At 41.0% G+C, this 27,178-nt stretch overlaps 2 protein-coding genes across 2 annotated transcripts in view; one reads left to right on the forward strand and one right to left on the reverse strand.

Moving 5' to 3' along the window:
- Positions 1-10,456: 10,456 nt before the first annotated feature.
- On the reverse strand, positions 10,457-21,995 carry TIMM21 (translocase of inner mitochondrial membrane 21). The gene is made up of 6 exons (XM_054984331.1): positions 21,442-21,995; positions 17,693-17,755; positions 17,498-17,595; positions 16,616-16,689; positions 12,340-12,445; positions 10,457-12,242 (listed from the first exon to the last, which is right to left on the reverse strand). Exons 1-6 carry the CDS (start codon positions 21,746-21,748, stop codon positions 12,150-12,152), a joined length of 741 nt encoding a protein of 246 aa, XP_054840306.1. The 5' UTR covers positions 21,749-21,995; the 3' UTR covers positions 10,457-12,149.
- A 765-nt stretch (positions 21,996-22,760) lies between these two features.
- FBXO15 (F-box protein 15) overlaps positions 22,761-27,178 on the forward strand; it is a 32,196-nt gene continuing 27,778 nt past the window's right edge. Inside the window, exons 1-2 of the mRNA XM_054985490.1 lie at positions 22,761-22,934; positions 24,998-25,120. Coding sequence (XP_054841465.1) covers positions 22,768-22,934; positions 24,998-25,120 — 290 coding nt within the window. The 5' untranslated portion in view covers positions 22,761-22,767. The remainder of the gene's footprint in view (positions 22,935-24,997; positions 25,121-27,178) is intronic.

Here is a 27,178-nt window from a genome sequence, read left to right on the forward strand (position 1 = left end):
GAGCAGATTCGTGGGAGCGAGGCAAGTCAAGCCCCACGATGTCGAAAAAAGAGTGGCAGACGGCTATGAAAATTTAGACAAAAGATTTTTGGAAATGTTAAAGGTCCAGCAGGAGCTGGTGAAAGAGATCAAAGAAGTTAAAGAGACAGTTAAAAGTGAATTGGCAGAAATGAAAAAGGGAATGGAAGCAACACAGCAAAAAGTTAACCTGGTGGAGAAGGCGATGGAGAATCTCTCAGACACGCAACAGACAGATATGAGGACGATGAGGGGCAGAATGGCTATTGCGGAGAGCAAGTATATGGAAAAGCAGCTAAGGTTTCGCGGTTTGCCGGAGATGGAGGGAAAGACAGCTCAAGAGCAAGTTGCTGAAGTGCTAGCTGGATACCTGGGGAAGGAAGAAGAAGAAATCGTGGCTATCCTAGATGTGGTGTATCGTATAAACTCAAGACTTGCGACCCAGAGGAAGTTACCAAGAGACGTGATTGTGCAATTTACAACCAGAAATATGAAAGAAATGATTGTGAGCAAGCAATTCCAAGACCCATTGGAGGTTGATGGCAAGACGGTGATTATTATGAAGGAGTTACCTAGATCGGTGTTGCTTGATCGGAAAAAATATAAAGCCTTAGTCCAAATTTTGAAGGACATGAAAATAAGGTATAGATGGGAATTACCGGAAGGACTGGCATTTGAGTTTGGAGGAGTGAAAAAGCGCATCAGATCTGAATCTGAAATGGAAAAGTTTATGAGGGACAATGAAAAGGACTTACCAGCAACAAGGCTATGAATATGGAATGTAAGGTTATATCTTGGAATGTAAATGGACTTAATTCACCCAATAAGAGAAAAAGTACTTTTCACTGGCTATTAAAACAGAAATGTGATATTGTTTGTTTACAAGAGACTCATATTAGAAAACAGGATGTAAAATATCTAAAACTGAGCAAATTGGGCACTCATTTTGCAGCGGCCACAAAAAAGAAAAAAAGGGGAGTGGTCTTGTATATTAGAGAGGAGCTGCAGCCAAAGTTAGTGTTTAAGGACCCAGAAGCCAGATTTTTAGCGGTGGAATGTACATGGAATTTAAAGAAAGTGCTGGTGATTGGAATCTATGCACCTAATGGAGCAAAAGAAAGCTTCTTTGAGGATTTGAGGAAGCAATTAGATGAACTTTCTTACGACCAGATAATTCTTGCAGGAGACTTCAATGGAGTTACAAATTTGGAGCAGGACAAGAAATCAGCAACTGCACAAAAGAAAAGAGGACTACTACCAAAAACTTTTTTTGCATTAATGCAGCAGGAAACTTTGGAAGATGTATGGAGAATACAGAATCCCAAGGGCAGACAATTCACATTTTTCTCCGCAAGACACTCTACTTTATCACGAATCGACATGATCTGGACCTCAAAGGACTTAGTGTTATGGACTAAAGAGGTGGAAATAATGCCTATGGTAGGCTCAGATCACAATCCAATTATGTGGAAGTTTGGGAAAAGAACTAAGAGGAAAGGATGGAGAATAAATGAGGACTTGTTGCAAGAGGGAGAAAACTTGGAGATGTTGAGAAGGGAAACCGTTCTTCATACAATACAACATGAATCGAGAAGTACCAACCAACAAGGTATGGGATACCTATAAGGCAGTAATTAGAGGCATACTAATGGACTTAAACGGAAGAGCCAGGAAAAAACAAGAGGAGAAGAGACAGGAGATTACAGAGAAAATAAAAGCCAAAGAAATACTACTAAAGAAAAGACCAGGGAAGAAGAAAGTTTACCAAGACATTAAAATTTTACAAGAACAGTTGACAGCAATGAATAATAAAGAACTGGAATGGAATCTGAATAGAATGAATCAAAAGTCGTTTGAAGGAGCAAATAAACCTGGGAAATATTTGGCATGGCAATTGAAGAAGAGAAAGGAGAAGAAGACAATAAATAAAATATGTGAGGATAATAAAGTATATCTGGAACAGACTGCCATTAGTAGAGCCTTCTACAAATTTTACGCTAAATTGTATAATAAAAAAGAGGTGAATAAAGATTCAATAGCGACATATCTGGGGAAAATGAGGCTCCCAGTGATCTCGGAAGATTGGAGAAATAAATTGAATAGTGAAGTGACAGAGGAAGAGATAAGGAAGGCAATACAGTCAACAAATCTGGGTAAGGCGCCAGGGCCTGATGGACTCACAGCTAAATTTTATAAGGTAATGGTCAATGAACTGGTGTCATTCCTAAAAGAAGTGATCAATGGTGTTATGAGAGACCAAAGAATTCCAGATACTTGGAGTGAAGCTAATATATCATTGATCCCTAAAGAAGGACAGGACTTGACTAACGTCAAAAATTACAGACCTATTTCCTTACTTAACAATGACTATAAGATCTTTGCGAAGATCTTAGCGGAAAGAGTAAAGGGATGGCTATCCGAAGTTATTGGGGAAGAACAAGCTGGTTTTTTACCGAATAGACAAATCAGAGACAATTTAAGGACAGTTATAAATGCTATTGAATATTATGATAGGCGTTGTGATAAGGAGGTTGGGTTCTTCTTTGTGGACGCTGAAAAAGCATTTGACAATTTGAACTGGGATTTTATGTTCGCCACTATGGAACAGCTACAGTTGGGAGAAAGATTTATCAGAGCAGTAAAAGAAATCTACAGAGACCAGAGTGCAGCAATTGTGGTGAATGACGAGGTGACTAAGAAATTGACTATAGGCAAAGGTACAAGACAAGGTTGCCCGTTGTCTCCACTGTTGTTTATAATGGTTTTGGAAATTTTGATGATACAGATCCGAGAAGATAATGCAATCCGTGGAATAAAGATAAAAGACTTTTCCTATAAGGTCAGAGCATTTGCAGACGATATAATGTTAATTGTGGAAGATCCAATTGAAAACATGCCAAGGGTAATAGAAAAAATCACAGAATTTGGAGATTTGGCAGGTTTTTTTGTAAACAAAAAGAAGTCAAAGATACTGTGTAAAAATATGACTAAACAAAAACAACAGCAACTTATGGAAATAACAGACTGTGAAGTAACAAATAAGGTGAAATATTTGGGAATTGAACTGACTGCAAAGAATATAGATCTATTCAAGAACAATTATGAGAAATTGTGGACTCAAATAGAGCGAGACTTGATTAAATGGAATAGATTGAATTTGTCATGGTTGGGAAGAATTGCAGCAGTCAAGATGAATGTGCTGCCAAGAGTGATGTTTTTGTTACAGACAATACCAGTTATTCGGGATTCCAAGCAGTTTGAGAAATGGCAGAGAAAGATATCGGACTTTGTTTGGGCAGGCAAAAAGCCTCGAGTGAAAATGAAAGTGTTACAGGACGCGAAAGAGAGAGGCGGAATGCAACTGCCCAACCTAAGACTTTACTATGAGGCAATCTGCTTGGTTTGGCTGAAGGACTGGATGATGCTTAAAAATCACAAATTGCTGGCCTTAGAGGGATATTAAAAAATATTTGGATGGCATGCATACTTATGGTATGATAAAGTAAAAGCGGACTCTATGTTTTTACACCATTACATTCGGAGAAGCTTCTTCACAATATGGAAAAAGTACAGAGATTACCTACAAGAAGGAATTCCCTCCTGGGTGGTTCCTTATGAAGCGATAGATCCGAGAACTGTTGATAATGAACAACAGTGTTTAACGTATAAGGAGATAACACGAATAGAATTTTCTAAATTAAGAATAAAGACGCAAGAAGAGTTGTCGCCAAACTATGACTGGTTTCAATATAGACAGCTCAGAGACCTTTATAAATCGGATTGTGCCAAGGGAGGGATAAGAATGGAGAACTCGGACTTGGAGGAAATAATTTTACAAGAAGACAAAAAGGAAATTTCAAAGGTCTATAAAGTGTTGTTAAAATGGTATACTGAAGAAGAGGTAGTTAAGGTGCAAATGGTGAAGTGGGCTATAAATTTTAATAAAGAAATAACAATGGAGGCGTGGGAATATTTGTGGAAAAATACTTTGAAGATTACGACATGCACTAACATTAAAGAGAATGTCTATAAAATGATCTATCGTTGGTACCTGACACCAAAGAAAATTGTGCTAGGGAATGTGAACAAGTCTAATAAATGCTGGAAATGTAAAAAGCATGAAGGATCTTTGTACCATATGTGGTGGACTTGTGAGGTAGTCAGGCAGTACTGGGGGGAAATAATAAGAGTAATAAGTGAGATTTTACAGTTTCAAGTTAATAAGAACCCAGAACTCCTGCTACTGAACTTGGGAATGGAAGATATTCCAGCACAACATAGGACATTGCTTTTTTACATGACAGCAGCGGCTAGACTTTTGTATGCGCAAAAGTGGAAAGTACAAGAAGTGCCAACTATCGAGGACTGGATTCACAAATTGCTGTACATGGCGGAGATGGATAAACTGACAAGAAAACTAAGAGACCTTGATCCAGGACAGTTTAACACAGATTGGGAGAAGCTGAAACAATATTTGGTGAAAAAATGGGAGGTGGGAGGAGAACTGTGGCAGTTTGAAAATTATTGAAGAAAAACAAAAGAAGAGAGAAGTGACTATACCGGGGGGAGGAGAGTTAAAGAAGAATTACTAAGCAATTATTCTATTTGATTATTCTATACAGTATTAAGTAATAGTTATTATGTGATATATAAGAATAGAAATTAATTAATTAATTATGTTGCTGGCAGATAGGGGTGTAATTGAGAATTAACAGAATTAAAATTTATGAATACAAGAAGGGGGGGAATGAGAAGTAGCATATAGAATATAGGTTAAATTGATTGACTTATGCTGAAGGTATTTTTGGTTATAGCGATATTTAGAAATGTGCAGAACATGGGTCAAATTGATTGACTTATGTCGAATGTATATTGTGTTTATAGGTATATTTAGAAATGTGTAGAATATGAGTCAAATTGATTGACTTTATGTTATAAAGATAAGAGATATAAGAGATATAAGAGGAAGTAAAGAGTAACATATAGAGTATAAGTTAAATTGGTTGACTTATAAATGTATTCATCACTTATGAGTACTCAAGCTATGTATAGGGAGGGATAAATTGTTTGTCCCATATTGATGACATTAGAATGAATAAGTTAGAGTACAGGATATTGAGAATATTACCAGTATTATTACTATTGAATAACATGCCAGGAATGTATTAGTTAGTTGATAAGTGAAGGGAAATTGACTTAGTACTGTGTTATAATAGACTAGCTTAGAAGAGTGTGAAAGTATATGTTTAATTGACAAAATAAGTTGAAATGAGTAGGGGAAGAATAGACAAAGGGTTGGAAAACTGTTGGAAGTCAACAAACGGGGGGGAAAGGGAGGGGGTTAGAACTGGAATATTAAAGTAATTTGATTGTTATAAATGACAAAATATTTCTAATTCCAATAAAAATTCTAAAAAAAAATTCTGGGTTGGGAAGTAGCAACCTCAAGCAGCCAAAATAGCAGCAAGTATTCATAGAATCATAGAGTTGGAAGGGGCCATACAGACCATCTAGTCCAACCTCCTGCCCAGTGCAGGATCAGCCATATAATTATTCATTCTAAAATCCAACACTAGGACTCTCATTAAAGCAGCCAAACACTGAAACACAGTGCAGCTTCCTCAAAAGAGAAGGAAAGAAGTTAAAGGGGTGGAGTGAGAGAGAAAGGTGAGAATACTATAGTTACACCCCTGAAGTTAGCATGATGAAGTTAGGGGAATGCAAATGGACTTCTATTTTATGAAGTTATGTGTAGGGGTGTGTGCTTCGGGAATCCGAGCATGCTGGCCCTGATTCGGAACTTCCGAAGCAAAGCTTCCCGAAGCATTCATAATGCTTCGGGAAGCTTTGGGACAAACTTTAAATGCCTGTTTCTTTGCCGCTGAGCAGCGGCAGGGAAAGGGGCATTTAAACCCCTGAATCAGCTGCTCGTGGGGCTTTCCCAATGAGCGGCTGAGTGCCCGAGCTGCTGTCGGGGCCCGGGAACTCACCAGCCCCATCTCCGGGGGCTGACAGGGGCAGTGGGGACAGGCATGTGGCTGCGAGCCCCAGCCGAGCGCTCCCTGTCAGCTGCAGCGGATGGGACCGGGGACTTCCCGGCCCCAGCAGTGGCAGCGGTTGACAGTGGTAGCAGGAATGCAGGAATTTGCCTGCAGCCCCTGCCAGCCCGGAGCTCTCTGTCAGCCGCCGCTGCTGGGCCAGGAAGTCCCGGGCCCTGGCAGCAGTGGCTGACAGCGGTGGTGGGAAGGCAGGCATTTGCCTGCAGCCCCCGCCGATCCGGAGCTCTCTGACAGCCACTGCTGCCAGGGCCCGGGAAGTCCCAGGCTCCGGCGGTGGGGGTGACAGCGGCAGAGGGAATGCAGGCATTTGCCTGCAGCCCTCGTCGGCCCGGAGCTGTCAGCTGCCTCCACCGGGAAGTCCCAGGCCCCAGTGGCAGTGGCTGACAGCGGTGGGGGGAACACAGGCATTTGCCTGCAGCCCCCACTGGCCCGGAGCTCGCTGTGAGCCGCTGCCGCCGGACCGGGAAGTCCTGGGCCCCAGAGACGGTGGCTGACAGCTGCGCTGGGAACTGACGTTGCCTCCAAGTGTCCCCCCCACCCGAACCAGCTGGAGGAGGGGAAGAGGGCTCTGAGGCGAAGCTGGTTCCTGCTGATATCGGTTTAAGCAACCAGCTTGCAAGGCAGGGGCACTTTAAACTATCAGCTGTCTGGCGGCAGGGGGGAATCTCCCTTGCCCCCTGCCAGCTGATAGTTTAAAGGGATCTTTAGGGCCAGGTAAGGTGGTTGGAGGGGAGGGGGGCTAAGTGGGGGTGGGTTGGAGTGGGGGTGGGTGGGGTGCTGGGAGAAATCCCAGTCCCGTAAATCATTTTGGAATGCTCCGAATCTTTACAGAGCATTCTGAAGTGATTGAAATACTTGAATCCAAAGTGGCTTGCCGCTTCAGGTTTTGGGTATTTCCTAATATATTTCCTGCTTCAGGTAAACCCGAAGCAGGAAATCTGAATATTTTCAGGGTGCACACCCCTAGTTATGTGTAGTCCTTTGTGCATTTTCTTTTACCTTGGGAACGGTCAGAGGGTTATGAAACAAAGCATAGTCATCTTGGCAACACTCAAGATCTTCTTCCTAACATTGCTGTTTCTTTTTCAGATTGAAGTTGCCATGTGTTAAATACTCACCTGTACTGGCAAAAATAGGGAGAAGTGAAACATCCATGTCAGCTACATTCTCTCCCCCCTTTCCTGACTTCTATGAACTCTAAGGGGGGTTGTCTTACATTTTGAGTAAATATGTTACATAACAACAGTAAAACAAATGGCTGCTTCAGTTCATTATTTGATTCTATCTGAATAAAACCATCCCTTCTTACCAGAGACTTTTGTATTAGAGCTGTAGTGTCTATAACACTCAGTTAGCAATCTACCATATGGGTATTTCACATCAAGCAGGTTCTGAGGAATGACAGCTTAGATATTTTCTAAATTCTAAATAAATATGGTACCTTGAAACATGGTAGGCAGTCCCGCCATTTTGTTTGGTCATAAAGACAAAAATCTGGCAAACTCAGATTTTACACTGAGACTGGACATTTGTGATTAGTAAACCAATTCCTTTCTGCTGCTATGAAGTGCTGTCAAATTAGCAAATTACTGTGACTTGAATATGATTCCACACAGTTGGAATTCCTTGTACAATTTATTGCCATACATCAAGTCAATAGGAAATGAAGAGGAAAGCTTAAGGCAGCCTAGAAATCAATTGAGGAATCTTCTTGAAGCCAGCTTGCCTGTGCTTTATTCTGAAAAATTGACTCTGCAGCTAGCAACTGCCTTGTCAGAGGGGGAAAAAAGCACAGGTTCCTGATTGGGCTAGCACAGGCACATTACAGAATGAATATGGCCAAACAGATCAAAAAAGAATTACAGCTACTGTGATTACAGTCTCAAAAAGACAAGGTGGTTATTGCACTGTATAAATATATAATGCACATTATATACTGAGCCAACCAACTTTTGGTGGCATAATGCACAACATTATATACTGAGCCAGCCAACTTTTGGAAGGCACTTAAGTATATTTACTTTAAACCAGACTCTCAGCAACTTTTGAAAAGCTCATTTTCCCAGTTGCTGGTCATTTAGAACTTGAATAAAAGGAGACCACAGCCTCAGTTGCTACATTGGTCCCCACAGAATGAAAAACACATATGATACCTTTTATTGGCCTAACTGGTCTGTAAACTTTACTATGCATATATTTTGATTCTACCTTTCCTCCTCGATGGCACACGTGGTTCCTCTCTTGTTGTCACCCAAACATCCCTGCCAGGTACATTAGACTGTGAGAGACTGGTCCAAGATTAGCCAATTAACTTCATAGCCAGTGAAGGTATGAACCCAGCTCTCATTAGTCAAAATCTAACAGTTACCAAGCCCTCTGCCTTCATGAATATCTGTTATGGATGCACCCCAAAAGGGACCATTTGATACCAGAGGTGAGGCAACACGTTCCAGAAATCTCATTTTAATGTGTCAGGAATATGGGGACCAAAATATCCCCCAAACACCAGATGTAAGCAGGGGCAGCGCCAGGGTTTTCGGCACTCGTGGCCGGCCGATTGGGCGCCCCCACGCATGAGCACGCTCACACCGGCATGCGTGATGACATCACACATGACATCATCATGGGAGCGTGCATGGCTCCGCCGGCCCGATTGCTGCGGTGGGCGGCTGTGACGGTGTGCGGATGGACCTCCGAGCTTTCCCGCTTGGTTGCCTGCACCGCCGCAGACGCCTGCCCGCGGCTGCTGTGCCTGGCCAGGGGCGTGTGGTGGTGGCAGTGTGGGAGGGCTAGGAGGCTGCAGCTCTGTGGCGTGCGCTCCTGCCCCGTGCCTCCTCCGGTGCTCCCTCTGGCACCCCGCGCCTGAGGCCACCGCCTACCTGGCCTCAATGGGCACGCCGGCCCTGGATGTGAGGAGAAATGGCATATCTTGTCACATTAAAGAACTTTTTGATCAAAGCAATGAATTAATATGTGGTACACTCTTAGTTTTCCAGAACACCTTTGCACCCACGTTTCTGGAAGGAATGCACCTGAAGCAGTTTTGAGTCTTCTGTTTGCTGTGTTTTTAAAGGGGCCACCTGCATCTGTCCACTTCCCTGTCTTTCTTCGTAGTCATCTCCTTTTTCTGAAGTGACTTAACAAAATTGCACTGATGTCAATATATTGCTATAAAAGATGGGCTGAATTTCCCATTGAATAAGGCACAGTAGCACAGGCTTAACAGCTATTTTCTTTTGGCTGGGACATTAACAAATGCAGAGTACTTCAATAGTTTTGTGTCTGTTCTTTCCCCTGTGGGCATCTGCAATGCCCTTCCTTTCAATACTGCTTCTGCTGGTGGTATATCATGCAAAAGGAACTAGCCCCTGGAGTATTCCACTATACTGATATAATGCCTGCGCATAAGAGAAAAGGAATGGCAGCATACTGCCACTCTCAGCTGTGACAAAAAAGTCAAGTGTGAAAGAAACAAATTTAGAAAAAGTAGAGGAAGCCCACTGCGAGAGATCAGTTGTCAGTGGGCTTCAGCGGGAAGTAGGGTGGCAACCATGAAAAGCCAGAACAGCATTTTTCTGCGAAAACAGCCAATGTTGTGCCATTCAAAGCATTTGCTTCTTTATGTCTTGATTGTAGGCTCCAATGTGTTTAGGCCCTCCATCAGCTTGGCATGTTGCACAAAGTCTTAGGGTACGTATCCATTTCCATTTATAGTAAATGGGCTGTTCTATGCAGAGAACAAATCAAAATTGTTAAAACTAAGCAGGTTTCTGTCTAGTAAATGCCAGAATGGGAGTCAGCCCTTGAAGCTCTCCCAGAAAGAACAACTGGCAACCTCCCAACAACACTTACATTTATCTTTAGCATCATTTGGGTCTCAAAGAATCTTAGAACACCGAGAAAGTAAGGAATAACAAATAGAAATTATATTAGATAAACCAGAGTTTAGTTTAGAATGAACACTAAGGAGGTCAGTGCAACAAAAATTCAATGTGTTTCCTAGCAGAATTTGGTATTCTATCATTTTGACATGCAGAGAGTATGTAACCTATCTGACAAAGTCAAATTTTCACCAAGATGGGTACATGTTAGCCTGTCTGTAGCAGCAGAAAAGAGCAAGAGTCCAGTAGCACCTATAAGACTAACAAAATCTGTGGTAGGGTATGAACTTTTGTGAGCATAAAGAAGTGAACTGTGGCTCATAAAAGCTCACATCCTACCACAAATTTTGTTAGTCTTATAGGTGCTACTGGACTCTTGAAATTTTCACCAAGTTGTGAAAAACTATTTTAATGCAATCTATGTAATTATATCTACCAGTGTTTAGGATTTCATGAATCTAATGAGGTAGACACTAGGAAAAAAAGGCCAAGTCCAAATGATGCAGATTGAAGTTTAATGTAATGTTCTCTATTGCATTTAGAAATATAATGGAAATTTTCTAGCAGACTTCATACTTCCTTAGGACAGTTTTTAAAAGGAAGGTCCAGCAATAATATAATACAGTTTTTGAAAGGAGGCTCTTATACCATAACAAACTCATTTGTCTTTACAGTATCACTGAACTCTTTATTACATCTGGTAAATTTGATGGTACTTGGTGTGAAAGCTTGCTTCTACTTCCTTTAAAGGTTAATTGGTAAGTAAAATTTCTTTCTCATTTCCTCTCAATTAAATAACTAAGAAACTTAAGATCAAGAAAAACTCTATTACAAAACTACACTTTGTAATATGGACTGTAGACCATGATAAGCTGAAAAGGAATTAAGCATATGATCCTAAACAGAGTTACAACTTCCAAGTTCACTTAAGTCAGAATGTACCTCTGTTTAGGATTGAACTCTTAACTGATGCAGTTTGCCATAAGTCCCACTAGATGGCAATACTCTGGCTGTATTCAAACCAAGCCATAGACAAACCATTCGTTAGATATTATACCGCCTCTCCATTATCAGGCAAACAAACCAGACACTGCTGGGAATGAGCTGAAAAGATGAGAGTGGAAGGCATTTTTGCCACTATTTTGGCAGCATCAAAAAGTATCTTACCTTTCAGTGATTTATCAAGGGGGGAGAAAGCGTTTTACCTATTTGGAGAGACGACAAAGCTACTCCAACTGGACTTGTTTGCAATCAATAACATTAGCATGCAGACTGATCCTACTTTAATCCCTAATTGACTGGGATCAACATATGACTGATCTGAGAGGCACTGACGCCCCTCTACACTGGCTTCGTTTGCCTCAGTTGTATTTGTCAGATGACCAAATCGGATTGGCTATAAAACATTACGTTATCCTGTTCACTATGTGATCCCTGATTGCCTATGTGACTAACCAAGGAAGAACACACCAGAATGAGAGGAAAGAAAATGGTGCCAAAGCAACAGCAAGCAAACGATCAAATGGAGTACTGATAAAGCTGAATGTTATGACATTTGAGATTTAGGGGGAGGAAATATATCACTTCCTCTCCCCTAGAAAGCACCATTTTTACTCAAAATCAAAATGAGAAATCATCCAGTGAAACCCGATATCCTGCTGTAAAACAATAATCTGAGTTATACTCTTACTAAAAATAGTAATGTCCAATCAGAAACCCTGGATCATAATATATATCCAGATCCTGAGCATAAGAGTACGTTACGGATTGTCTATATATTTGGCATGTCATATTTATTGCATTAAGGGTACGTCATCCGTATTTAACTGGAGAAATTTGTCCTGAAATGCTAGATGACAGTGAATGATGTGTGTGTTGTAAAATCACACAAGGAACTATTAACAGTTCCTTGACAGCACTGCTGTTGTCACAGCTTGTTGCCAATTTATATGCAGTGTGTCAACACTGTTTGCATTTCCTATTAAAACCATGATTTCTACTTCCAGCATTGAAGTCACAGAATTAGTCATAAGCCCATTGGTTCCACTAGCATGATGCTGATAATACATGAAGATTTGAAATAATCTTCTGGGTCTTATTTGTTTCATCCATCCCACTTTTGTTAACTTATTAAGCTTATTGTGGCAGTGAAGAACTGTCATAATAATGGAGGGTTTTTCTAGTTCTTTCCTTATCTATTGTCCTCAACGATGATGGTTCTTCTAGGGTAGACATCAATATCCACAAATATGTAGCGATATTCATACCTTCCACTTTCAGGATTCTATAAGAAAAAAAAGGAGACTATAATTAGCTTTTGATTCATGGTTATTTAAGAATTAAATATTACTGTTGGCTCACATAATTCATAGCTATCGCACCTCTTTCACTTCCAGATGTACTGTCCCTTGTTTTCCTTTCTCTGATCCTTCAATGTAGAACTTTAGACGCATATATTTCAGCCCATCTTTTATGTACTCAATGTGACTGCAAAAACAGAGTGAGAAAAGGTATTTCAAGATTTCAGCTGAATAAAAAAAAAGTAATAATACACAAATCATCTATATTCAAAGCAGTTGTTTAACCAACTACTCCTCAATTGGACTCACTTTTGAGTAAATATGCACAGTTGAACTGTCAGTTATCTAAGACACACGATGCTTGACTGATTACGAGAATGTGTAGTGGTGAAGCAAGGCACTGTTTTTAAAATGGTCAGACTAGATCTTCAAGGACAAAGACAGGGAATAGTATGCTATAAGATGTGGATGTGATCTGGAAGGCTGAGAAGAGTAAAATTAAGTGGGAAAAAAGGAATTCTCAGAATGATGAACATTACAGTCTGAGCAATATGTGTCTCAAGTTCCACTGAATGTAGATTCAGTTGTTGTACAAACAACATCTCTTTGTAATAGGGAATTCTGTTTTACTTAGAAGTCAGTTTTAAGCCAGGCAGGTCATACTGGCATTTACAAACAGAAAGCATTGACTTCTAGATTAAGCCAGGATATCTGGATACAAGTTTATAGCCAATCCTACTTCTGTTTATTTGGAAGTAAGCCCCACTACATTAATTCAGTTGAATTTATGCTCAGGTAAGTGTGTCTGAGACTGTTGTAGTAGTCTTATAAAAATGGAAGAAAACAGTCACAAATATTCCATCATAAGCCAGCAAATCTTGATTTTGTTTTTAAAAAACACAGACTTCTGATAAACATATACTTTCTGACCCCCACACACTACCAGCTGTCATCTCTTTGGCATGCAGGTGCACAGAATTACTGTACACAGTTCATATATGTAGTTTGCTACTGTGAACACAAGGATCTGTGGACTGAGACACTAACCCAACACTGACTTTAGAAGAGAACGAGAAAAAGCTGTCTAAAAACCATCTGGGAAAAAAAGTTAGAGAATTGGCACATACGTAGACAACTAGTGACTGCTGCTTCACACATTTTTGCTTGATATGGTAATAACTAAAACAAATAGATACTGTGGCTACAGTCACATGGTGAGGATTCTCTGTTTTGCATTCATTGCTGCTGCAAACACAAAGACATTGACAATGAAGATTCCACAAGAGAATTTTCTGTGCACTTTCCTCCGCTGGCCACCATTTTCTTGGCAGTTTTTCTGCCACTGAGCCAACAGCTGGTTTTCTGTGGGATTTAAACTGCTCCCCCTGACTAAATGGTATAATGCTACAATGTTGGAGCAATTACTGACATTCTAAAAAAATCCACAAAAAGCTATCCAGTGGAAGGCGGAAAAATTATAGTTACAAGGGCCTGACAAAAGGTTGATAATGATGATATGGGCTGGACCTTTGAAAATGCACACCTTCCTGTCTAAATAGTGTGGTAATTTGCTTGGGCTATACTCTTTTCCAAAAAGATTGGAGCAAATCAAGTTTGGAAAAAAAATACTTTTTTTTTTTAAAATTACTAGTACTACAAAAAGGAAAAAGTGGGAACAGGGAGAAGGGGAAGAAACAACACATAACAACACAAACACTACATCTACAAGTAATGCATTCCCTTCATACTGCAATTATTTAACATTAGAACTTTGTAAAATGCTGTTAGATTGGTAGATCTTATAAAATACAAACTACAATCAGGATTAGGTCTCCTTCCCCCCTCTGGGTCTTGGTCGCAATTCTCTCTGAACAGCTACAGTCACTGTGCTCGTTCCCTCCTCCCCTCCCCCTTCAGGCTTGAAATCCTCTTCTTCTTGCTGGAACTCTTGATGTTTACACACAAAGTCCCTTAGCTGGTCTTCTGATGTTATCTTGTGAGCTTGATCTTTATAGCTAAACCAGATACCTTCCGGAAATAGCCATTTGTATTTTATTTCATGTTTCCTCAGAAGAGCTGCAAACCTTTTATATTTAAATCTTCTTTTCCGAGCTAAAAATGGAACGTCCTTCAATATCTTAACCTTATTGCCCAGAAAGTCCAAGTCCGCATTGTATGAATTATATAGGATGGTGTCCCGAATCTTCTTAGATGAAAAGTCAATAATAATCTCGCGAGGCAGCTGACGCTTCGTTGCATATTTTGAAGAAGCCCGACGGACTTCCAAAATGGCGCTTTTTAACTCTTCTTTAGTTGCCTTCGCGGGTATCGCCAAAAGTTCCGACGCCAGATCCTTTAAATTCTCATTTTCCTCCTCCTTCACATTGTCTGAGCACGATCCACTTGCAACCCGATCAATTGGTTCTCCAACAATTTAGTTCTTTGTTTGTTGCCCTCATGAGTGTTGCGTTTTCCCGAGCAGACTTTTCCGCTCCCACCGCTGCTTCCTTAATGGTTTTCACTTCACTCTCAATTAAGCCAACCCTTTGATCAGTTTCGTTTAACTTGTCAACAAAGGGCTTTATGGGTTCGACGACCGACCGCTTTACTAGCTCCTCAAGAGACTCTCCTTTCCCCTGCAAAGCAGCCGAGATGGATTTGCCCATAGCGGGGCTCTGCTTTTTTGTCGCCATCTTGGGGGGGGGGAATCCGCCAGCCAAGTTTCGAAACTCAGTGAGGGGGAAGAAATCCGAGCCTTCTTAGCTTCAAATCCCACCAATCCTTCGCATACGCTTGTAGTAACAGAAGGGATTCGCTACTTACAGGTTTTCACCTTAAATCTGCTTTTTGCCGTTCTCCATGGCCCGGCGGCACGTGATGTGCTGCGCAAGTCTGCCGGCCTCCATAGGAGCAAACGGGCAATTTACCCCCCGCATCGACTTCGGGGGGTTCTTCCCGTTGCGCTCCGGACCCTGACACCCTCGCTGGGAGTCTTGGGGGCTAACCTTCGCAGGTCAGCCACCCGGTCAGGCTGCTCGGGCGTTTCCTCCCGGACCTGTGGAGAGGAGCGTCCGACATGGCCGAGAAAACGAAACCGAAACCAGTTTGGAAAAAAATATACTAATGGTGATGGGAAGGCATCTGGAATGACAGCATGAGGATGCTCCAGAAAAAAAGCTCTCCAGTTTGGATGCCAAAGTTGAAAAAAACCTCTGCATGGAAGCAGCCTTATTTGCAGAACATGCATCTTGCTATGTGTGAATGGGGCCATAAGTATTCTTTGGCCATTTATACAGTTGACAAATAGGGCCCTGACACTGCAGAACTTTGTTCCATAAATTCACGTTCCAACTTTACACAGTACATACTTTTCTCCAACAAGGAACTTTCACTCTGTAACTTGAGAAAGATAATGTGTGAAGTGGCCTTTAGAATAAAGGTATCTAGAATATGTTCCACAATAGATTTGGTCTTATAAATCATAATCATACTTTGTTCATGTCTCAAAGTAGAAAAAAGGTATCCTTGAGATGTTAGAAATTTAAAAAACCTCTTTTGTTCATTGCTATAATAAGGGGGAAACAATTTTGACACTTTCTTCAGATAGCTTATTGAGTAAAATTCTAATGGTACTAACAAGTTACTCAGGTGTTCAGTTTACACAATGTAGACTTGCTCATTAGCACACCTGTTATTTCTTCTTTCTATGAGCAGCTGCACTGAAGTGAGGGCTTACGCGTTGTAGCGTGAAAGTTCTAATGACAGCATGAGATGAATCCTGGTTCTCTTGCTTCAGTGCTCAAATATGACCCCATAACACACCTCCAATGAGGCACTGACTCATTTAAATCAGAAAAAAGTTAAAGAGAACGTAACTTGGTGCCTATACTTCCAGCCTGAACCTAAGCCAGTATCTCATTCTGGCCTTGCAAATAGACCTATTTCAGGAAACCATCCAGCCTCCTCCTCCTCCTCCATTGCTAGCATATGTTTATCTTGCCTTCTGCAGCACCTACGGATCAAAATGGGACCCAAGGAGGTTGAAGAGGACCCTGCTCCATCTCATCCCTTGATGGAGTTGCATATAACCCTTATACATGGCATAACACCACTATACTGCCTCACAGAAGTACTGGCAGCAACTATGTTTGAGGCTTAGGTTCAGGCTGGTAGTATAGTTGCTAAGTTACGTTCTCATTTAAATTTTAAAACTTTTTTTTCTAATTTAAGTGACACTAAAACTAATGAATGTGAAAAAAATGAAAAAGGAAAAAAGGAATAAAAAAGGAATGATGCATGTTCCCAGAGTACTGGGAATGAAAACTGGTGCTTCCAGAGGAGATGTGTTAACAGCTACCTTACATGCTGTCTTCTCCCTCGGCGTGTTGCTTCACCATAACCTTTTATGGGTTCACCAAAAACACCTATTACCTAATGAATAAAGGCAGGATAGGATAATTAGCATTCTCTTACCTATCAAGTAGTAGGTCAGTGGTTTATTCAACAATAAAATTAGTAATGGTAAGCATAGTTTCACGGGAAAAAAGCATTCCTCCCAAAAGTAACCTTCCTCTGAAATGTTCAGACATACTCAAAGGCTGACTCCTCATCCATGCAGGGCCTGCCAATGCTCATCTAAAATGAGATGGTACCCCAGAACTCATCCCAGAATGTGTAAAGGACAAGCATGCAGCAGTTCATTGACTGACTAGTGGACTGAAAAGGCTTCCCTGAAATCTCTGAAGATTATTTTGGGATCTTTCCACACACAATCATTTGAAATAACTTGGCAATTGCCTCTTGATGATTGCTGCTTAATCTACAGGGCTGCACGAATTTACCAAGGATGCTCCAAGTGTCTGTGCATGATCACCCTTGACAATCAGAAGACCACACAATTGCTGCCCCTTCCACATCTGATAGATCTGTGGCACGGAGCTGAAGAATATTCCAAAAGAAAGAATACTTTTTGCTGACTTACCAGCTAACAGGACTCTAATTTTGGCAATGTACAGTATATGCAACTAATGATCTCATCATCAACTCTATCATGAAGTCCTTTTTTCCCCCAAGCACTGTTGATCCAGTCTCGATTTCAAGATAAAAAGAGAACTTGGAGCATCAGATGAGCAAAACCAAGTGCCATTGGTTTAAACAGGTTACAGAAAGGGAAGATTTCCTTTGTAAAACAAGAAAAGGGCATCTTTTAAAGGAGAAACACTCGAGTATGAAAACAAACCTCAGGGTGAGCTCTGCATTTCTCTAAAGCATCGCCATAGATCTTACTGGGACTGGAGGAAGAGAACAACTCTTTAAAAATCACATAGAATAAACCACCTGAAACAGAGAGGGGAAAAATCAGAAGTGGATGAAACAAGAATCATTTAGTGAAATGGCCAATAATAAATTATTTGTAAGTTGTTGTTTTAGTAACCTGTAATGCCGATCCCAACAACCACCACTATTAAATATGTGAAATCTCTTCCAGCTTCTTTCACTGAAAGAGACAAAAACCAAGACAGTATTTACTATATCAGACAATGAAATCCACATCAGTGTCTTACGGGCATGCATTAAATGGCTTCTAATGGTTTCTTCAAAACTTTCTAAAGATAAAAGCATCAGTGTTTGTCCCAAGAAAGGAATATACAGCAGCTTAAATAAGGATACAAGGAATTTAAACCACTCCCAGCAAATGTACTAATTCACAGGGCCCCATGTCCACTCCTCACTCAGGCATTTTGCAGTTCAATCCTTTGCAGAGGTACGCCAGTTTCAGCCCATTGACTTCAATGGGCTTACACTGGCTTTCAGAACTATGGATGAATCAGTGTCAATAAATATGGTTCTTGTGTGGTGACTGTGCTGAGTCTCTACCTGGAAGTGCAATTCTGTGTCATTACAAAATATGCACGTTTTACTGTCACCAAAATATGAATTATACTTACTGTATAAAATAACCCATTTAATGATGAGTTGCAACCAATGAATTTGGAGAATTATTGCTGTATTAAGTTACAAATTACTTTTCTGCATGCCAGTGTGGGCTGTTTTAATATACCACACTTTGTCACTGACTTGACTGCAAGCTCTCCTGAGAATATGGTCTTATTGATCTCTCTGTTGCGACTGTTAACCTCATATTATTTAGAATCACTAGAATATTTACAGTAGCTAGGATTGCACTACAGGTGTAATTTCACAGGACTGCTGTTAGTGAAGTAGGCAGAAAGTGCAAGGTACTTTTCAAGATGACCAAATTTCAATTTAGAAGGGAACCTGATTATGCTTTATTGGTAACTCTAGATGTCCTTGTGCAGCTTCAAAACAGGGCATAACGCTCCCCACCCCCCACCCCAAGCCATTTTGGATTGGGAAAATGGCATGGTGTGGTGGTGGTGGAGGCAGAAGCCCCCCTCCCTCAGACTTTTAAAACATAACGTTCCTGGCAGCTGCTGTGGGGAAAAAAGGTTAGGTCTGAGGAATCAGAACTGCCCATGACTTATTAAAAATGTATTGTGTATTTTGGTCCTGAGCTTCCATACCTTTCTGAGCACACATGCCTTTCTTTTGTGCTGACAGTTGAAGGGCCACAAACCTTTGGGACCTCAGACAACAGTGGTATGACATAACGTGCAACAATGGGAGTATCGTAACATCTTCAACTCTCTGGGAATAAACTGTTGTCTTAATGCCTCCAGCCTAGGCTTCCGTTTGCCTCTTAGCCATCACTCCAGTCAAAATCCATTGAAATAAATGGAATTAGACTAAAATAACTCTGCACAGAATTGTACAGATACTGAGGTAACCTAACCTCAGTATCTGTTGTTCAAGACTTTAGAAAATGCTTATTTTTAATGTTAAGAGTATAACATTCAGCTTTATGCAAGGAACACTGCCTCTGTTAATTAAACTCAGCCAGGCTCTCATTTTTATGAACTGTCCTGCAGTCACATTATTAGTTTCATATACTTGAATAAGAAAACCATAAAACTGACGACGGAATTGGGTTGCATGAAACATATACAATTCAACTATAAATAATGCAGTGAGTACAGTTTTTTTATATGACATTTTATATGTATGTTTAGGTAATCTGCAGACTGATCCCAAGGTTCTTAATCCACTGAAATACTGAGCCCTAGGTGTTCCTAACACTGCACAGGATCACAGTCTTAGGGATTCTAGCCACACAGGATGATAATATTAAAGCCAAATCTACACTACAAACTTAGTGTAGTGTAATAACACTACATTTACTTGTCCAGGAACTCCCACAGGAAACAATGTAGTTAACAAGAAGGCTAAAAAAAAATGTGTGAATACTAATCTGGGTTCTTCTTTTCTCACAAAAATGAATGACATAGGCAGAGGGTTAGTAAAAAGCTTTGTGGGCTAGAAACTTTGAGCAACTTGGGGGATGGTGCAGCCTCATTTGGAATACGGTGTTCAGCTCTAGTTGATGTATATCAAAACTGTGCTACAGAACTGGAAAACATTCACATGAGAGCAATCAAGAAGATTGAGGGGTTGGAACACCTTTCCTATGAGCAAAGACTGAAGAGTCTGGGACTTTTCAGCCTAGACAAAAGATGGCTAAAGGGGTACACAATAGAGGTTCATAAAATGATACAAGGAGTGGATACAGAGAGATTTTCCTCCCTCTCTCGTAACACTTTACTCAATTAGTAATTAAGTTATTGAATTGGCTGCCAGTGGATGTAGTAATGGCCATGAGCACAGAAGTTTAAAAGGGCCTAGACAGATTCACAGAGGACAGTCCATCAATGACTCTTACCATGGCAAGTAAAGGGAACCTCCACATATAAAAGCAAGAAACCCATGAATATCAGTTTGCTAGGAGGCAGCATCAGAGGAATGCCTTGGCCTCCACGCACTATTTATTTGGCCCTCCATGGCAACTGCTTGGCCTCTTTGTGAAACAGTACAGTGGGCTGGATGGACCACTGATCTGATTTAGCAAGGCTCAGCTTAGCTTCTTTGCTAAACCTTTCACAGGCATACATTTCCTAAGCTTTGTTGGTAATAATTAATCTTATTATACTCTATGATCAAGACTTTAATTCAGTTAGGATTTGCCTCTACAATGTACCTTAGAGTACCTTAGAGTAGGTTGGGCAGAGGTAGGCCACTAAGGTTGCCATCTTCAGATTGGGAAATTCCTAAACATTTTAGGGGTAGACCTGGGGGGAGTTGGGGAGAGATCTGTATCGCAAAGAGGGAGTCTCAGATGCTCCCTCAATGAGTTAGGAACCATAGGCTTCACCACTATGTTGTACTGGATTCCTGCTAATGCTATGTCTTTTTGAACTTTGAAACTATTTCCCGTATGGCATTGTTTATGGAAATGTACTTGATATTGACTGTACTAATCTCACACTGTGTAATCCGCCTTGAGTCTCAGTGAGAAAGGCGGACTATAAATAAACAATATTTTTTTTAAAAAAAATCTCAGCAGAGCGTAATGGCACAGAGTCTACTCTGTAAAGCAGCTATTTTCTTCAGGGGAACTGATCTCTGCAGTCTGGAAATCAGTGGTAATTCCAAGAGATCTCTCTAGGCCCCAGTCCATTGGTCAGTTCTGGTGACTACTCAGTTCTTGAATTATTGCAAAAGAAAACAGCACCAGGTGGACCTTGATTTGATCCAGAAAGGCACATTTTATGTTTTTTTAACCATAACACAAATTATGTGTGCATTAACTACCAAGAGATTCTGGATATTCAGCTGTGAAAGGTTACACACATTGTGTTTTTCTTCATGTACACAAGTACACAAGGCTGAAATCTGCCATCCTAGGTCTTAACAGAGTGACTCTTTCACCAGGAAGTAATCACACTCAGTTTAGGAAATGACTCTCAGGAAAAATGTCCAATTTCAGTGAAAGTTTGAGCTTAGGCACTTCTTATTTTAGAAATTAAAGATGGTTTCTGCCACTGCATCACACTAAAGCAAGAGAGCACACCAATTATAAGTCCCAATCAAACACCTCTACACCACTGGCCTGAATAAGTCCCACATTTAGTATAATACTTGCAATTATGGATTAAAAACCTTCTGTAGTTACACATAGATTAACCGTGCACAGAACAACCCAATGTTATAGCTAGAATGATACAGAATCACAGGCAGTTTGGGCAGCCTCCCATCCTATTACCTTACCTTTCTGAGCAGCTGACAAGGACCCTCCTCCTCCTTTTTGGCTTCTTGACACCGACACCTGCGTGCTGCTGTTCTCAGACCTACCTGCTCTCAGGGCCCTTTCTGGAGTCCAAAAGTTCCTCTTTACTTCCTCAAAGGCTACCCCAGGGTGCAAGAGAGATTCGCTGCGGCTCAACCCTTGCCCCAACCTGAAACATACCCAAGTCCTTAGAAACGCTCTCCTATGCTGCACGCGCGACCACTTCACGGGCGCTCCCAGCAGCTTGTCGCTTAACTGAATACCTCGCACAACAGAAGAAAGCATCATAACACGGAATCAATATTCCCCCGAGTGTGTAAGATCTATTAATTAATTACATTAGACCGTCTTGAGACCTGTGCACAAAACGGGATTCATCGTTCTGTGATTTACTGTCTCCGCAAAGCCTGCATGGCTCACGCGAGGGAAAAAGAAAACAATGCCGCGTTTATCGCTACCACGTTCAGCTCTCGCTTGTTCAAAGCTAAGGACGCCCGAACAGGCATGCACTGACAGGGGCCATTCAGCCCGCCATTACGGCTGCAAGGCTCTCTGGGAAGTGAAGTTACGGGGCGTCTGATCTGCTCACGGCCGCTCGGAAAAAACACTACAACGACCGCAGTGCACCGCGCCGCGTCTTCCCGTGAGAATCTGACAGCATTCGAGGAGTCCTGATTACTCCCCACCCCCATTGCAATCCCTTAGTTTAAGAAATAAACAGAACTTGCGAAGTTTAGGCAAGGCGAGTCCTTTTGCCTACGGAAATAGTAGGGCACCGCATTGCTTAGAAACAAGCGCTCGTCTTTGTAAAACTACAACTCGAGGAAGTATTTGGACTCGGTTTGCTAGAGAATGTTTTGCTTTTATTGAGTTAACTGAATAGTTTCAAACGCTGTCCGCAAAAGATTAAAATCATGGGTGCACGTATGACTACAGATAGACACCGAGCGAAACACTTATACCAGTTCTCAACGCATAAGTGATACGTCTCCATTGGGAAAACGGGCGCTGGAACGAACGGGGCTGAGGTGACTGTCCCATAGTAAAATATGCGCACGCGAATAATTTTCCATACAACCCTACACACTTTTCCGGAAGTAATCCCGATCGAATGACATGGACTTGCTTGTTGCACAGAAAGAGAAACACAACAGAAAGAAAAGAACAGTGAAGCCCGTGCCCCCCCCCCCCCCGAGAGAATGGACTCGTTCAAGCCGAGGTCTTCCCCGCCCCCTCGCACCTGCGCTTCCGTTTTGGCGGGAAGGGGCAGCAAGCGGTTATTGGCGCGTGTGTGGAAGTCTGTCGCTATGGCGACTGGCCGCGGTTGGATTCTGCAGCAGCACACCTTAGGTGCCTCATGCCCCGCCGTTCTTTCTTCCATCGACCTCCGGCGGCCGCCATCGCGGCAGCCAGCTTCTTTTGTTCTTTCCATCCGAGAAAGTTCGGACCCGTTTGGCTCTCCTGCTCGGGACAGGTAAACAACTCGGCAGCCGAACTGCAATACATTTGGAGTGAAGCCGCCAAGCCTCATTTGCTTTTAGGCGGGCTGTTTTAACCCCCTCCCCACCATTTTGCCTGAAGAAGGAATCCAGCAGGCGACGCTTTTTTCATCTCTGAATCTTCAGGCGTGGGGGGGGGGGGCGGGCGCTTCGCTTGCAGAGTTTCCTTCTTTCCTCCGAGGAGTTCAGGGTCATGTTCTTAGTTATGTCCTCTTAGAAAACCCCCTGAGGCAGTTTAGGTGGATGTAGAGTGGCTGGCCCAAGGTCACCTTGTGAACTTCGTAGTTGAGGGTTTTGAACTCACTGTATCGCCACTATTAAACTCATTTATCTCTGCTCCTATGTCCACTTTTAGAGCTTGCTTTTCAATCGCGGTGTTGCCGCTATTTTGTTTATTATTTTTAGTTCTGGACCCTACTTTTCAACCAACAGGTCTTCAGAATGCCTTACAATATTTTAGAAAATATGTCTTAAGTTAGGCTACCCTGTTCCTAAAACATCCTAGCCCTTGATATGGACCATGGACCTGTCCATGCTACCCCAACACTTAACTTTTAAAGCAATAAATAAATATTTGTATCGTATTGTGACAGACTGTGCTTTTTAAAAGCCTGGAAGTGCTGTACAAAAAACTGCAGGGCTGTTAAGGGTTAATCCTTCATAGAAATAGAGAGCTTTGAGTAAAATCAAGATACCATCGTATCTGCGCCAATGCTCTTGATCGGGACTCCCACTTAAGAGATTTACAACAAGCATTTTTGGGACTACAGTACCCAACAAATGAAGCGAGGAAACAAATCAACAGGGCCAGACTAGTACCCAGAAACAGCCTAAAGGACAACCCTAAAGGAACTAACAACAGAACACCACTGGTTGTCACCTATAGTTCCCAGCTCAAACCCATCAGTGAGCTACAACCCATCCTGGAAAATGATACCTCTCTCTCAGAAGCCCTGGGTGGAAGACCTCTCCTTGCCTACAAACAGCCCCCCAACCTTAAATGACTTCTCACTTACAATCATGAATCTGCTAGCAGAGTCACCAACACAGGTACCAGGCCCTGCAACAGACCCAGATGCCAGCTCTGCCCTTATATCTACCCAGGGAATACAATTACAGGACCCAATGGCATCAACTACACTGTCTCTGGCTCTTACAGCTGCTCATCCTCCAATGTGATATGTGCCAACAATGTCCATCTGCTCTGTACATTGGACAAACCAGCCAACCTCTACGCAAAAGAATAAATGGACACAAATCTGACATTAGAAATGGCAACATCCAGAAACCAGTGGGAGAACACTTCAATCTACCAAAACATTCCATCAAAGACTTAAAGGTCACTGTAGTTCAACAGAAACCTTTCAAAAACAAAATCCAACGGGAAGCTGCTGAATTGGAATTTATATGTAAATTTGACTCAGTTAGGCTGGGACTGAATAGGGACTATGAATGGTTATCTCATTATCAGAAGTAACTGATTTCCTTAACAGAAGCAAACTGATCTCATTGGTACTACTCAAGTACCAATTCATATGCAAAAGAACCTCCTCAGGATACAGTGAAGCCTCCCGCCATTAGCATTCCACACCCTGGGAAACTCTTACAGGATGACTCAGCTCAACCCCACCCCTCCTGAGTAGATACAAATGACCTACATCTTTTCCACACTGTGACACTGAGAGATCTCTGTGTTTTGGTGCTACACCTCTGAAGATGCCAGCCACAGCTGCTGGCGAAACGTCAGGAACTACAATGCCAAGACCACGGCAATACAGCCCGGAAAACCCACAACGACCATCGTTCTCCCGCCGTGAAAGCCTTTGACAATACATTGCTTTTATTTTATTTATTTATTTATATTTCAATTTTAGGTACAAATACAGGGTTAGTAAAATTGATGATATCCCTACTATAATAAATTTTCTGTTTATGGACTGACAATGCTTTGTACAAACTATACAAATCATTCTTGAATCTTGTCTTAATTCTACTTTATATAATTTTTTAGTTGATGATATAATGATTTTTTTTCTAGCACGGTGTCCAAATGCTCACCTGTTACAACAATGCAGTCTTCTGAAATCAAAGCAAAGCACATTCAAAAGCAGCATTGGAAGAAGCCCTTTATTAAATTGATTTCTACAACAGGAATTAAGAGGTAAACTATGCATTGTTGTATTACTGTGCACTCTTTTGTATGTTTACATGGAATCAAACGTAGCTAAGTGCAGTGTCAGAATGCTTTCTAGAAATAGTGCGTATGATTATAGTCATGAAGTTGTATTAAAGTAATAGTTCTTGTAAAGCAAATTGTCTCTTTAAATGGATTTCTCTGTTATGATCTGAATGACTTATTCAAGTGAAAACATTGTTTGCTTTGGTACGCTGCTGTATGTTGAGGGCTTGGAAACCTTAGTGTAAACTTTAAAGGTCAAGCTGAATTCCTTTGATAGTGTAACTTTAGCAATGTTCATTTATGTGTCTAATGAGTCTTTAAATTGTTCTGGATGACTCTGGTCTGGCCTGATTCAGATACAGGCATGCACTTAAGAAGGCTTGAGCATCTAATTAGCTTTCCTATATCAAATCATTTAACTCTTGGCCAGATGTACACCACAGATAATGTCTTTCGCTCATTACTGGATATAGTACACAAGTAATGCAATGATGGAGTCTCTGCTTCCTTTTTAAGCCTTTGTTATTACAGCATGCCTACTTAGTATTCTTAATAATAACTCAACAGAAAATCATACTATCTCTTATAACAAATACTAAGACTATTTTTTTTAGAATAGATTTTTATTAGGTTTTTAAAAGGAAGAAAAAACTTTTTAGTATCAGGTTCGTGTACAAGATAGTCATTATACATCCAAAATTTCAAAAAAATTGCAATACAAACATCAATCCATAGAAAAAGAAACTGAGTAACCGACTACCCCCCTTCCCCCCCATTTATACAATACACAGTCCATTTAGATCTCTCCAAGCACCTTTTAAATTCCTTGCTCTTTTACCAAACTACTCAATTCCTTTTCTCATTTCTTACAATTACTTATATTCTAAGTGAGCAGCTTCTTAAGGCACACTTCAATCCTTTAATTCTTAAGCTTAGGGTACTAAGCCCATGACCAGTCCGGAGACAGAGCTAAGAAAAACAAACAGCCACATCTTTATATTCTATTATTAGTCCCATTATTTGTGTATATCATTGACTAAATAATTTCTTAAAGGAGAAAAGTATACAAAAAGGTTTTTGTAACAGCCTACCCTCCGTCTTTCATACATCAAAACCCAAGCCATCTGAGGTTTTGTACTTGTATTTTCATTACAAAAGGCAAAAGAAAGTGTATAGGTAGACTTAGCTTAACTAATAGTTTAAGTTTTGAAATTTAACAAATTTACAAAGTTTCCTCTGCCTCCCTAGTGTTTCCCCTATTAATCCTAGAAGATATCTTGTCTCAACATCTTTCTTATACTTTTATTTAAAGGAAAGAAATCCAAAGAAGAAGATAAAGGGTGAGAAGGAAAGTAGAAGACTACAAAGACCCATTTGCCACACTCCCTCTAGTCCAGTAACTAAACATAAACAATATCTAATGTGTTAGAAAAGCATAGAGGATTGTATTAGGTCTATATTAAAACCACATGAAACAGAAGGAGGCATATTAAGCCTTGTTTCTTTCCAGATTCTCTGAGTTTTATGTTAAAGCAATTTAGATAGCATTTAGAACATGGACATATAAAAATCACAATATATCCCATATACCATCCTTATTTGCAAAAGCCCATAACAACCCTATTAACCCACCCTTTTAATCTCACTTCAGTTTAAAGCTCTATGCCATATAAACAGCAAAATAAGAGAGAGGGGAAGAAAAGATAAAGGAACAAGGGTCACACTTTAAGTTTCATTTTCCTTCTTTCTCCCTCTGGAATAGTATTGAAACTCTTTCCAATGATCAGCCATAGCCGACTCTTTTTGCCTTGTAGCCATTCATGCGAGGTGCCATTAAATACATTATAATGTCCCTGTCTCTCTTCATCTCTGATATGTTTCTTGATTGGAGTTTGTTGTATGCTTTGTACTTCATACAGAAGCAGTACACTAAAAGTCTTCCTCACAGCTTCCTTTTCATCACGGTCCTCCAACTTCTTCTCCGCTTTCTGTACTTTGACAGAAGAAAGCTGATTTTCTCTTCCATTTTGTTGGGAGTAT

Source organism: Eublepharis macularius, chromosome 7, assembly GCF_028583425.1.
Source record: "Eublepharis macularius isolate TG4126 chromosome 7, MPM_Emac_v1.0, whole genome shotgun sequence".
Lineage (NCBI taxonomy): Eukaryota > Metazoa > Chordata > Lepidosauria > Squamata > Eublepharidae > Eublepharis > Eublepharis macularius.

What these genes read in the sequence shown, in the direction of transcription:
- TIMM21 (XM_054984331.1), bottom strand. Translation starts at nt 21,748, where the DNA reads ATGATGCTTTCTTCTGTTGTGCGAGGTATTCAGTTAAGCGACAAGCTG. An exon ending in CTTGTCAGCTGCTCAGAAAG is followed by an intron (nt 17,756 to 21,441) that starts GTAAGGTAATAG and finishes TGTCTCTTTCAG; the next exon opens with TGAAAGAAGCTGGAAGAGAT. An exon ending in TACATCTGGAAGTGAAAGAG is followed by an intron (nt 12,243 to 12,339) that starts GTGCGATAGCTA and finishes TTTTTCTTATAG; the next exon opens with AATCCTGAAAGTGGAAGGTA.